A 12,720-nucleotide genomic window follows, 5' to 3' on the forward strand; every position below is an offset into this window, starting at 1 on the left:
ATAATGAGATGAAATATTTTCTTGATGAATTATCAATTCTACATTTTTGGAAGACGAACTGGCAACAGAGCAAATCGAGAAAGAGATAGCGCTATCCGCTTTGTTGAATGATAGACAAGGATACCAGGATCAAGTTTGATTAGCAATACCACTGCTAATCAAACACTGTCATTATAACGTGGACCTCACTATAGTATATTCATCCAGGATGTAATGTGTATAGACGGTAGCTGATACAGGTTTATTGATGAAATATCAATTGTTAATTCTCGTTCAAAGTATTCAATTATATTCTATTGAACAGGAAATTGTATTTTTCAATAATTTCATAATAGATTTTCATGATTAACCCCTTCACTCCTGGTGGTCATAATTATGACCATCATCTTTTCATGAAGATATAGAGCTAACCAGCTGTTAAATTCCGTTTGCTAAGCATTGGTCACAATTCTGCACATCTATTGAATGACTAGGCAAAGATTACAACGTCATCTGTTGAGTCTACAAGTAACTAAAGACATTGCATTCCAAAATGGACGACCCAACTACAAACAGAGCAGGTAAGCCTACTTTTACAAGTTGATTTTATTATAATTCTAATCATATTTTTACTCATCTGAAGTGTTCAATCATGAGAAAAACATATGAATTATGGATATGTATGATTACTTTCATCGCAGATGTGATAACAGTTTGTTGTATCCCAAATAAACATTGATGGTCATAATTATGACCAATCCGAACTAACAGTTGACTGAAGACAATTCAACATAACCTTGAATTTTCAATGTATCAAGACGTATACTATTATTTTAGATATATTCTAATATTGGGAAATAATGAATTGGGCCATTGTACAATGAATAATAATACATTGTGCTTCAAAAAGCACATTATTTCTCTCAATTGTCTCTTTGGCAGGTAATAATTTTATTATTCTCCTACAGACTAGATACCGTACCCACTAATGTGTCATATAAAAACATTGGATAACTCGATTGTTATTCAAATTATTTCTGTAATTCAGTGTCTGAATTATTGGAAATTGGATTTGTTTTATTTTTTAATTGTTCAGAGATCAGTTATTCATTCTAGAAAGGTGAAACCTAATAAATTATGTGTAGGTCTAGTCAATGTTGATTTGAATCATTCTCTATACTCTTGATGATGGGATCAATAATATTTTCAGATCCTTCAATGAAAATTTCACAAACTAAGTACTCCTGTACTATATATTTTATATAATTTGAACTTTTTTCTGTAATTTCAGATAAATCTTTCAATGTAGAAAGGGATGCAGCAACACTCCTAGATCTGATTGAGAATGGGAATCTCTCAGAAATTGAAGACATCAGTGATGATGATGATACAGACATCATCCTACCCAATGTGACAAGCGCTGCTGAGAGGGTCGGTGCTGAAGTTATTCGACATAACCAAGAACAACAACTTGAAGAAGAGACGTTTTTGGAGGAAGAAGAAATACCAATCAACTATGAACACTTCACAACTCCAAGAGAGAGGGTGAAATGGAGACGAAAGAAATTCACACAGCCACCAATGGAGCCATTTGAGACTCCAGTGAAGGATGATCCAGTTCTCAGAAGTCCTGTTGAGTACTTTAAAAATTATTTTACAGATGAACTTTTTGAAGAATTTGCAACATACACTAACATGTATGCACTGCAAAACAATGTGTTGGGCTTTAAGCCTACAAATGCTATTGAAATTAGAGCATTATTTGGACTCCATATTGCAATAGGAACATTGAAGTTTCCAAGAATAAACTTATTTTGGGATAGATTATTGGGAATCAAGATATTTCTTGACACTATGTCTAGGGATAGATTCTATCAGCTTAGAACTAACTTGCATGTTGTAAATGTGTTGGACACTCCAACTAACTGTGAAGATAGAATTCATAAAGTTCGCCCTGTTTATGATTCTTTGAAAAAAAGATGTCTTGAATTAGATTTAGATGAACTACTCTGTGTAGACGAACAAATAATCCCATTTCGCGGTAAATTGAATATAAAACAGTATACTAAGGGCAAACCAATGCCATGGGGAGTCAAACTATTTGTTCTTTGTGGGAAGTCGGGTCAAGCCTTTGATTTTATAATTTATCAAGGGTCTAGGACAGGTCTCAATGAGGATAATTTGAAAAAATATGGGTTTGGTGCCTCTGTAGTTTTGCATCTTTCAAATAGGATAGCTGAACCTGGCCATAAGTTATTTTATGATAACTACTTTTCCTCTTTCCATTTGCTCCAACTGTTGAAAGCAAGGAAAATTTATGCTGCTGGAACTGTTAGAGTTAATAGGTTTTGCAATCCACCCCTCTATAATGACAAAGAAATGAAAAAAAAAGAGAGAGGTGCAATTGATGAGCTTGTTACAATTGAGGAGGATATAGTCATGGTGAAATGGCTTGATAATCGCTGTGTTACCCTAGCATCAAACTTTGTAGGTTCAAGCACCATTGATGAGTGTAAGAGGTGGGATAGCTCCAAGAAAATCTATGTCCAAGTTCCTCGACCAGAGATAGTAAAATTGTATAATAATGGGATGGGAGGGGTTGATCTCTTAGATCAATTGATATCTTTGTATAGGATATACATACGTTCAAAAAAGTGGACATTACGCATGATATTCCATGCAGTAGATTTTGCTTTGTCAAATTCATGGATAGAATATAAAAAAGACTGTGAGCAGCTTGAAATACCCAAAAAAAAGGTTCTTGATCTGATGCATTTCAGAATGCGTGTAGCTGAATCCCTGGTCAAAGCTGGAAACCCAGCACCAAGATCAAAACGTGGCAGGCCAAGTTCTGATCCACCACCATTTGAATCGACCAGAAAACCAAGACAAAATGAGGAAGTACGACCCATTGTTGAGGTTCAGAAAGACTTGGTGGACCACATGCCATTTTTAGATAATGAAGTAGCTGGGAAACGTTGCAAGAATGGTATTTGTCAAAAGAGAACCCATTTCTATTGTGACAAATGCAATGTTCATTTATGCATAAAGAAAGAACGAAGTTGTTTTGCTCAATTCCATAGGAAATGAGAGAGAGTATCATTTCAAATAATATAAGTTATGAAAGGTAGTATATAAGATTTCATATATATCAAATAATGATCATTCCATCTCAACCTCCTTTTTTATTATTAGTTCATCTGATATTTCCAATTAGAATTTTATCAAGTATGCTGACATTATTTTAGTGAGGTTGGGTGCTGGGCTAGGTGCAAATGTCTTTCTGTAGTGTCATGTGGCCTCATAAAATAGAAAATATTCTTTATAAATATCAACAGAATTATTATATTTAATTTTACACTGTATTTTGTTTACTGTATCCTCATACTTTGTTTATTATCATAGTTAGGTATATCTGTCCTATCATGTTCACTTGACAAAAATTTTGGCCTAATATTTCCAACCAATATATTTCAAATGGTAAATTTTTCTTTTTTATAATATTATTGTCATTCTGTTGATATTTAAATTCTTGACAATGTACCAGATTAAATTGTACATCATATTGGTTTGTAATCTTATTAGAATGTCAATTATAATGTTTGTACTATCATTGATACTGCTGTTCTTATTGATATCTCCCCTTGCCACTTGAGTAGAATTGGTCATAATTATGACCATGCTGGATTTCAATTAAAAATAATGAAAAATAGCAAGAAATGGTTTATATAGATATCTAATGATATTTTGAGTAATTTAGAGTGAGAAAATATTTTTTTCCGAAATTCACATTAATTCAGGAGTGAAGGGGTTAAGAAGAAATGTCCAGTTAATTAATTATCAATTCTACATTTTTGGAAGACGAGCTGGCAACAGAGCAAATCGAGAAAGAGATAGCGCTATCCGCTTTGTTGAATGATAGACAAGGATAGCAATACCATTGCTAATCAAACACTGCCATTATAACGTGGACCTCTCCATAGTAGTCTATCGTTATTCAGTGAATTACATTTTTTTTTGAAATTCAGAATATCATAGTCTATTAATTTTGTTCTTGAGAGACTCCATTGCATTGCTAAGGTCATTCAAATATCATTTACAAGTAGCTGAATTAGTGTTTAACGCCACGAAGAAGCTGTCAGATTGGTCAATGGTTCTATCAGTCGCTATTTTACCGTTATAGCTCACGACCAATAGGAAGCAAGCAGCTTGAGAACGTCACATGCAAGTCATTGTCCAATGAGACTGCTCGTTTAACTTGGGGCGTGGCTTACTCTAGCACAGCTACTCCAATATTGAAAAATATATCATTTTTCGTGTCTTGAGTTAGTTCTCCAATATTTTTCGTGTCTTGAGTTAGTTCTTCAATATTTTTCGTGTCTTGAGTTAGTTCTCCAATATTTTTCGTGTCTTGAGTTAGTTCTCCAATATTTTTCGTGTCTTGAGTTAGTTCTCCAATATTTCTCGTGTCTTGAGTTAGTTCTCCAATATTTCTCATGTCTTGAGTCAGTTCTCCAATATTTTTCGTGTCTTGAGTTAGTTCTCCAATATTTTTCGTGTCTTGAGTTAGTTCTCCAATATTTCTCGTGTCCTGAAATAGTTCTGCCATTCTCTGCTGGATTCTTATTTTTCTCCACAGTTCTCGAGGTGGAGAATCCAGTACTCATTTTCGAAAAATCACAACCATTATAAGGTTGCATCTTAATATAATAATAACAGTAGAATTTATCATCCCCAATCATGGTTCTAGTGGCTTATTTTGTTCATAAAATTATCAATATCATATTGGTGACACTTTTAACTCAATAGAACTTAGCTTGATAGCTTATAGAACTATGCATATCCTCAATCTTTCCCGTCATGAGATTTATTCATAAATCCGTCTATCATTATTTTAGTTACTTTGGAAATGAATCCCCTCATTTTGCATAGTTGATTGAAGATAAAATCAACTTCATAATGACATCATATGGCCGAAGCATGTAGTGACAAAAAAATTTCTAAAAGATTACTTAGATTTCTATTCTCATTCATATTCAAGAGTAGTCCTAAGGAAAACAGACAATTAAATTGGGAGACTATAGACTGTATAGAGAGATACTCTCAATATTACTATTGAATCAATTATCTGATGATATTGTATTCTAGGGTAGGCTAAAAAGATGCAAAAAAAACTCACTCCCTGGATGATAAACCAAGTAGTGATGCAAATTATCGCTCCAATCCTGGCATGAACACTTACCTGGAAAAGAATAAGATAATAATATTAATTATTGATAATTTCTGTGAGATTGAAAATCAAATCGAGAAAACAGTCTATTGGTTCAATATATTATATCACATTCATTGGAGTATCATAAGCAGTGAGCATAGATTGTAGCATTCAATATAATGTAATGATCACAACACGAGATGATATGTAGAATTATATTATTATAAAATCATGAAGTGTGAACATAACCTTTTTTTGGACAATTTCTATCTTAATTTGAAGAAGGAACAGTTTTGGGCTCTAAGCCTGTTGTTCCTTTCGCAAACATTCGTGATCATTGAGAATGATATTGTAGGCTATGTATCCATGTATGAATGAATGAATAAATAAGTTCTGTAAGAATGAAAATGAATGAAAAAAAATCATCAATCTTTCCAGAGGAAACTTACAATTCGAAATATGGCTACTAGAACTATAGGAATTGAATAACGTCGAGAGAACGTATTATTCTCCAGGCTGCTACATTACGATGAAAGGATTCGATTGGTTGAAACTTCTAAATCATCCTTTCTAAGAATAGGTTTTTTACTTTCCTTGCCCTATTACCATAGGTAAGGAAAGTATTGCTTTCCAAAAAAAATTAAGGTACCCTAATTTCAAGTTTTCTATACGTTTCAAGGTCCCCTGAGTCCAAAAACATGATTTTTGGGTGTTGGTCTGTGTGTGTGTGTGTGTGTGTTGTGTGTGTGTGTGTGTGTGTGTGTGTGTGTGTGTGTGTGTGTGTGTGTGTGTGGTGTGTGTGTGTGTGTGTATGTGTGTGTGTGTGTGTGTGTGTATGTGTGTATGTGTGTATGTGTGTATGTCTGTGAACACGATAACTCCATTCCTAATTAACCGATTCACTTGAAATTTCAAACTTAAGGTCCTTATACCATGAGGATCTGATAATAAGAAATTCAATAGAATTGAATTCAAAATGGTGGATAATTACTAAAAAACCATGTTTTTCACGGTTTTCTCGAAAACGGCTCTAACGATTTTCTTCGAATTTTATACCATGGATAGCCATCCATAAGCCCTATCAACTGAAATAAGTCTCATTTCTGGGGAAAATTGCAGGAGCTCCGTAATATTCTTGAGAAAAATGGCGGATAATTACTAAAAAACCATGTTTTTCACGATTTTCTCAAAAATAACTTGACCGATTTTTTTCAAATTCATCCCCTGTATAGTTATTTATCAGCTCTATCAACTGGCATGAGTCTTCTTTCTGGGAAACTAATGGGGGGTCCACCCCATCCTTGAGAAATAAACTTAGTAACCTCCTTCTCCTGCATGAGGTAGGTAGCGCAGTTCATAAAAAGAACACATAGTCGAGTTATTTCATTTGTAGAACAGATGTTTCGACGACTTTTAAAAAATGACGACTGAAAAAATCATCGAATTTCACAGTTTACACAAAAGAAAAGGTACTCTGAAAACAATTATATATACACATATACAGAAGTCTGATCGTAGTTTCAAATATGAGCAAGGAAAGTTGTGTGAGTGTACCACACCAGATTTTTTGAAAACGGTTGAAATTCAAGTATGATTCAAATTTGAATTGGTTTATTCATGAACTATGACATATTTACAAAATATAAAGGTGTTATGAATGACATGAATAAATTCTTCCTGTCTGGATGATTATTGTCCTTGTGCAGGAAGGAATTATTACTCATATTGGATTATGTAACACTTACATTTCCGCTATAGCATTTAGAAAACGTCCATAATTTTTTGGTAGAGAGTTAGTGGGGAGGATATTTTTAATATTCTTTCCGAAAAATGGACATTGATATGTCCAAAGCTCCGCCAATTTATGTAGATGCATAACAATATGATTATTATCTATAGTTATTATATTACAACTTGCTTTTTCATATCATATACAGTTCAATGATTATTTTCTTAGTCTATATTATGTAAATTCATCTATAATTTTGCTGTATTGTAAGCTATTGTATATAAGTGTATAAACCAGTATATATTGTAATCTACATAAATAAAGTACTCAATCAATCAATAATTCAAAAATGATTACTCTATCGAGTTCTGTCCCACAAGCTTCCCCACTATTATCTACAATTGATTAACTTTCTGGAATGAGAAATTTCTTGTCAGACAAGTAGTACCAATAAACTAACATACATTTTCGCCATAGCATTTCAGAAAACGTTTGTGATTCAGGAATAACCATAGAGATTTCTTCATTGAATTATATCACCATAGGCATAGAGTAAAGGAAACTATATATTTCTGTCATCTTTGATATTACGCGAACTAACTATTCCACTATTATCTACAATCGATTAACTTTCTCGAATGAGAAACTACTTGTCAGGAAACTAGTATTAATAAACTTCTTCTAAAGCAATCATCCTTCGTTTCCGAAGTATGATCTAAAATGTACAGCTGCACTTGACAGCAAACACCGATTGCATTCAGGCTGTGGAAGTTTTTTGTGCAAGATCTTGAAAATAGAACTAGACCTGATTTCAAGTTTAATCGATTGCAATAAAGTTCTAAGCTCTGCAATTTTCTCCGTGAACAAAATTCCAAGTGAGTGTGGGAAGTTGTGGGAGTAGAAAAAGAGCAGAAGAAGAAGAAGAAGAAGAAGAAGAAGAAGAAGAAGAAGAAGAACAAGAAGATACGAGGAAGAAGACGCGATGAAAGGAGAAGAAGACACGGGAAGATGAGGAGGAGGAGAAGAAGAAGGAAAAGAAGAAGAACAAGAACAAGAACAAGAACAAGAAGAGGAAGAAGAAGAAGAGGACAGGAGGAGGCGGAGAAGAAAAAGAAGAAGGTGAAGAAGAGGAAGAAGGAAAAGAAGAAGAAGAAGAAGAAGAAGAAGAAGAAGAAGGAGTAAAAGAAGAAGAAGAAGAAGAAGAAGAAGAAGAAGAGGAAGAAGAACAAGAAGAACAAGAAGATACGAGAAGAAGACGCGGAGAAAGGAGAAGAAGACACGGGAAGATGAGGTGGAGGAGAAGAAGAAGAAGAAAAGAAGAAGAACAAGAACAAGAACAAGAAGAGGAAAAAGATGAAGAGGACAGGAGGAGGCGAACAAGAAAAAGAAGAAGGTGAAGAAGAGGAAGAAGGAAAAGAAGAAGAAGAAGAAGGAGAAAAAGAAGAAGAAGATGAAGAACAAGAAGATACGAGAAGAAGACGCGGAGAAAGGAGAGAAGACACGGGAAGATGAGGAGGAGGAGAAGAAGAAGGAAAAGAGGAAGAACAAGAACAAGAAGAGGGAGAAGAAGAAGAGGACAGGAGGAGGCGAAGAAGAAAAAGAAAAAGGTGAAGAAGAGGAAGAAGGAAAAGAAGAAGTAGGAGAAATATAACAAAATGTGATATAAATATAAAAAATCCTGGGAGAAGAAATAGAAGAGGATGTGATTAGAGAATGAGAAGAATTTGAGAAGAATAGATGATAGAAGAAGAGAGAATCATAGGAGGAGAAATAGAAGAAGATGTGGGAAGAGGATAAGAAATGAAGAGAATGAATAGAAAAAATGAGATGGGAGAAGGAAGAATCGTAGGAGAAGGAATAGAAGAAGATGTCGTGGAAAAAATGGTCTATAAAGGCTGTGGAGCTTGAAAACTGTTGAAGAACAGTACAAGAACGTTGGGAAAAATGAAAAGAGTTATAGGAGTTTGGGGAATATACAATGAGAAATAGAAGATGATGTAATGAGATAATGAGCAATGGAGGAGAAGAAATAGAAGATGGCGTGGAAAAATAGACGATCAAATCTTTGGAGTTTGAAAACTGTTGAAGAACAGTACAAGAACGTTGGGAAAAAATGATAGGAGTTATAGAAGTTTGGGGAATATACAATGAGAAATAGAAGATGTAATGAGAGAATGAGCAATGAGGGAGAAGAAATAGAAGATGTCGTGGAAAATTGGACTATAAAAACTGTGGAGCTTGAAAAGCGTTGAAGAGCAGTGCAAGAAACGAATCGATTCCAACCTTTAATGCTGGAAAGAACTCGAGATGGCACTAGACTGGACTCTCCATCTTCATCTCTCATTCTTATCACGTATCTCTTTTCCATTCGCACGACATCAAATTTGAAGATGACAGTTCAACACCTCGGTGAATACTTCGGAGGTTGGAAGTCAACTATGTTCATTGGGAATGGGACGCTTCCTTTGAGTTCACGTTGTCAAGGCACAGAAGTTGAGAGTTCTCAACAAATTAGCAATCATTATCATCAAGTTCAAAGTAAATGATTCCTACATCATTGTTGATAATTATTGAAAGAAGATTCAATTCCAAGTGAATAATTCTTGAACTATTGATGATGATAATTATAGGATAAAAACTCAAATTGTATGATGTAAAATTGCAATCTTCCATTTATCTTCATCTGCCATCAGTCACTTCCATCCTCCATTAAGTTATTATGATAAAAAAACTAGTTCTCTGACAAATTTCAGTGGATGATTGAAAGATACTACGAAATAAGTTTATGCTCATATGTGAATAAATATTCATCAATACAATAATTATAACAATGATCTATAATGATAAATATCATAATCCAAAAGATGAAAACTAAGTTCAGCATGTAATATTCCTCTTTTTTATTCTAATGTTATCAAAAACTAAACGGTTATTTATATGAATAAATAAATAAATATGTCAAGCACTTGAATTTCTCGTCCTAGGATACTCCTTGAGAATAATATTGACGAGTTATGTTATGTTATCACAAATTTAATGTGATTTTATATTATCAGTAGACCTAAGAGAAATAAAAATACATGAAAATCTCACTTCCAATAGGTAATAGATACATGGAGCATTGCATACTTTCAACATTAATGAGTGTTATAAGATTCAAAAGTGGATATTATAGAATTGAAAAACGATGATCCATATATATTTCTGAGTGAAATAGAATACAAAAGTGGGATGATATCGCATATTATAGTCTCATCCATCTCCAATCATGTACCAATCACTTCAAGAGGTAATCAATACATATAGCATTGTATACTCCCAACATTGATTAGTGAAAATAGATTCAAAAGTGAATATTATAGAATTCGAGAACAATAGCCTCATGTATTTCCAAGTGAGATGGAATTCAAAAGTGAGATGAAGCATATCATTTATGAAGTCGTGTTTACACTGAACAAATGCTCAACATAGATGTTCGGCAGATATGTTTGTTGAGGGGCTCAGGGACAAACAAAAATTACTGTTTTTCCAAACATTTTCAGTGTTTACTGTGGAACAGAAAACCTGTTCTCCACACTTACAAATATTTTGTTTGGTGGCGCGTCCACACTGGCCACGGGCAAACATTGTTTGTCAAACATAATAAAATTTTTCCCTACTATTCCAATAAACATGTTTGTTGAACATTTGTTGAGTGGTGACACGGCTTAAGACGTATCCATTGTTTATAACATTCCACATTTATGAGAAGAATAGAATTTTATTCATTTATTTTATTCTATTTATCTATTGTATAAAATACTATAATCATAATACAATTATGACATTGGAGGAAAAACTAGGCTAAGCCTGTACTATTTCTCTCCAAAAATTTTGATAAAATGTTAATGTTAATGTAAAATGTCCAAATTATATTTTTTATATCAGCTGGGTTAATAGTGAAATAGTGAAGTTTCTTTTCTGGCTCAAAATTTTGCAAAATTACACAAACATTTCCAATTTGTAGAGATTTGAGTGAAATATTTTTGTTTTTTATCAGTTTCAAATATCAATATTCAAAATTTTTAGTTTTGTCATTAGTTTTGAAGTGGAAATTGGACTTTTTGAAGTGAAAGTGAAATCTCAACCTTATTCTTTTTGAAACTTTTATTTGTAAAAATTTGGGAGAAGACAGTTTTGGGCTATGCCTGTTGTCTTCGCCCAATCATTTTTATACTTATTATAATTATGATTAGTAATAATTGTCAATGAAATAAATGAAATAAATATTCAAAAGCAAAATAAAGCATATCATTTTCCAATCTATTTCTAATCATGTCCCTATTATATCAAGAGGTAATCAAATGGAGAGCGTCGAGCAATTCATGAGCAGTTGACTGCAGCCTGCAAGTGAAATTTCAATAATGGGAATACGCCCCCAGTGGGGTGTTAATTAAAAAGCTGAGTCCACAGAGCAAAACTGTTCTTTCAACTTAACGAGCTCAGAACAAAAATCAATTAATTTCACATTTCAAAGCAATTAATTCTTGTCAGTCAGGCTGATAACTAATCAATCGAATCCGTTCGTTATAGTGAGGTTCACGTTATAATGGCAGTATTTGATTAACATTGGTGTTGCCATCCTTGTCTGTCAGTCGACAGAGCAGATAGCGCTATCCTGTTCTACCGGTGCGATGTTGCCAGATTGTTTCTAACAATGTAACTGATCAACAAAATATCCAATCTCCATTATGATAATGTATCATAGGATCATTGAAAAATAATTATAATTCTCATGACAAAGAAATATGATTTTCAATTTTTAAACAGTAAATATCACATTAGATATACCAGTATCAGCTATCTCTCATATATAACTGTGGCAAGGGAAAGAATCTGGCAACGCTGTTCTGCTATCTTCCTCCATGCACTGTCATTATAACGAGGACCTCACTATAGACAATGAGTTGCAGGTGATAGACAAAAGATGATTGTTAGATCATGAAGGCATTGTATGGGGTATGGGTGAGAACATCCAATCACATAACTGGAGGTCAAGGTGTGAAAAATGGAAAACTTCACTTCTGGTATCAACATCAGATACAACTGTTCATCAATCATAGTTTTTGCTTTTCAGATCTATGATAGTCTATAGCTGTTTTAGAAGTAGACAGGAGGAGAAGAAAAATAAGTAGGAGAAGGAGCAGAAGAAGAAGGAGAAGAAGAAAAAACCTTTGCTTTTCGGCTGTTGTGCCTTATGCGGTGTACACTGTATAACTAACTAGCCGTCAGGCTCGCTTCGCTTGACATATCCGTCTAGCCAGAGGGCTCCGCCCCCTGGACCCCCGACTGGATCGTCCAAGAATGAGATCAGCAGGCTCGCTTCACTCACCTGCATTTTTCATTTGAGCATTTTTATCATATGTTAGGACAATCCAGTCGGGGGTCCAGAATAAACGTCTGGCTAAACGGATATGGCGAGCGAAGCGAGCCTGACGGCTAGTTATATAATATTCCCAGGATTGAAGTAGCAGTGCCCAATAAATTTTTCCGCGATAAATGCATTTAAATCTTCAACTTGGTGCCAACCTAACAAAGTCAACTCAATTTAATGCCAATCTGACAAAATTATTAATTTAGTTGCCAGTTAACAACTGTTTAAAAAAGGTACTCTATCTAGATTATAGTTCTATAGTAACATATGACATGGGAATTTCAATTATAATATTAAGAGATTGGGAGAAGAAGAATATACATGCTAAAAGACGGACTTTAAACCCTCAAAAGCAGCCCTTAGAGTTAAAATATTGCCAAAAGATTT

At 33.9% G+C, this 12,720-nt stretch overlaps 1 protein-coding gene across 3 annotated transcripts; it reads left to right on the forward strand.

Annotated features, from left to right (window-relative positions):
• The first annotated feature begins 366 nt into the window (after nt 1-366).
• Nucleotides 367-3,594, forward strand: LOC120352093 (piggyBac transposable element-derived protein 3-like). Of its 3 annotated transcripts, XM_039431770.1 has the most exons (3): nt 367-560; nt 1,271-1,624; nt 1,753-1,879. In XM_039431770.1, the coding sequence occupies exons 1-3, from the start codon at nt 533-535 to the stop codon at nt 1,800-1,802; spliced, it is 432 nt and encodes a 143-aa protein (XP_039287704.1). In that variant the 5' UTR covers nt 367-532; the 3' UTR covers nt 1,803-1,879. The 3 variants fall into 3 exon arrangements, with proteins under 3 accessions (XP_039287704.1, XP_039287702.1, XP_039287703.1); XM_039431768.1 differs by having other exon boundaries at nt 1,271-3,594; XM_039431769.1 differs by lacking the exon at nt 367-560 and having other exon boundaries at nt 1,520-1,625; nt 1,754-3,594.
• Nucleotides 3,595-12,720: the final 9,126 nt, after the last annotated feature.

The sequence above is a fragment of the Nilaparvata lugens genome, chromosome 6 (genome assembly GCF_014356525.2).
Source record: "Nilaparvata lugens isolate BPH chromosome 6, ASM1435652v1, whole genome shotgun sequence".
Lineage (NCBI taxonomy): Eukaryota > Metazoa > Arthropoda > Insecta > Hemiptera > Delphacidae > Nilaparvata > Nilaparvata lugens.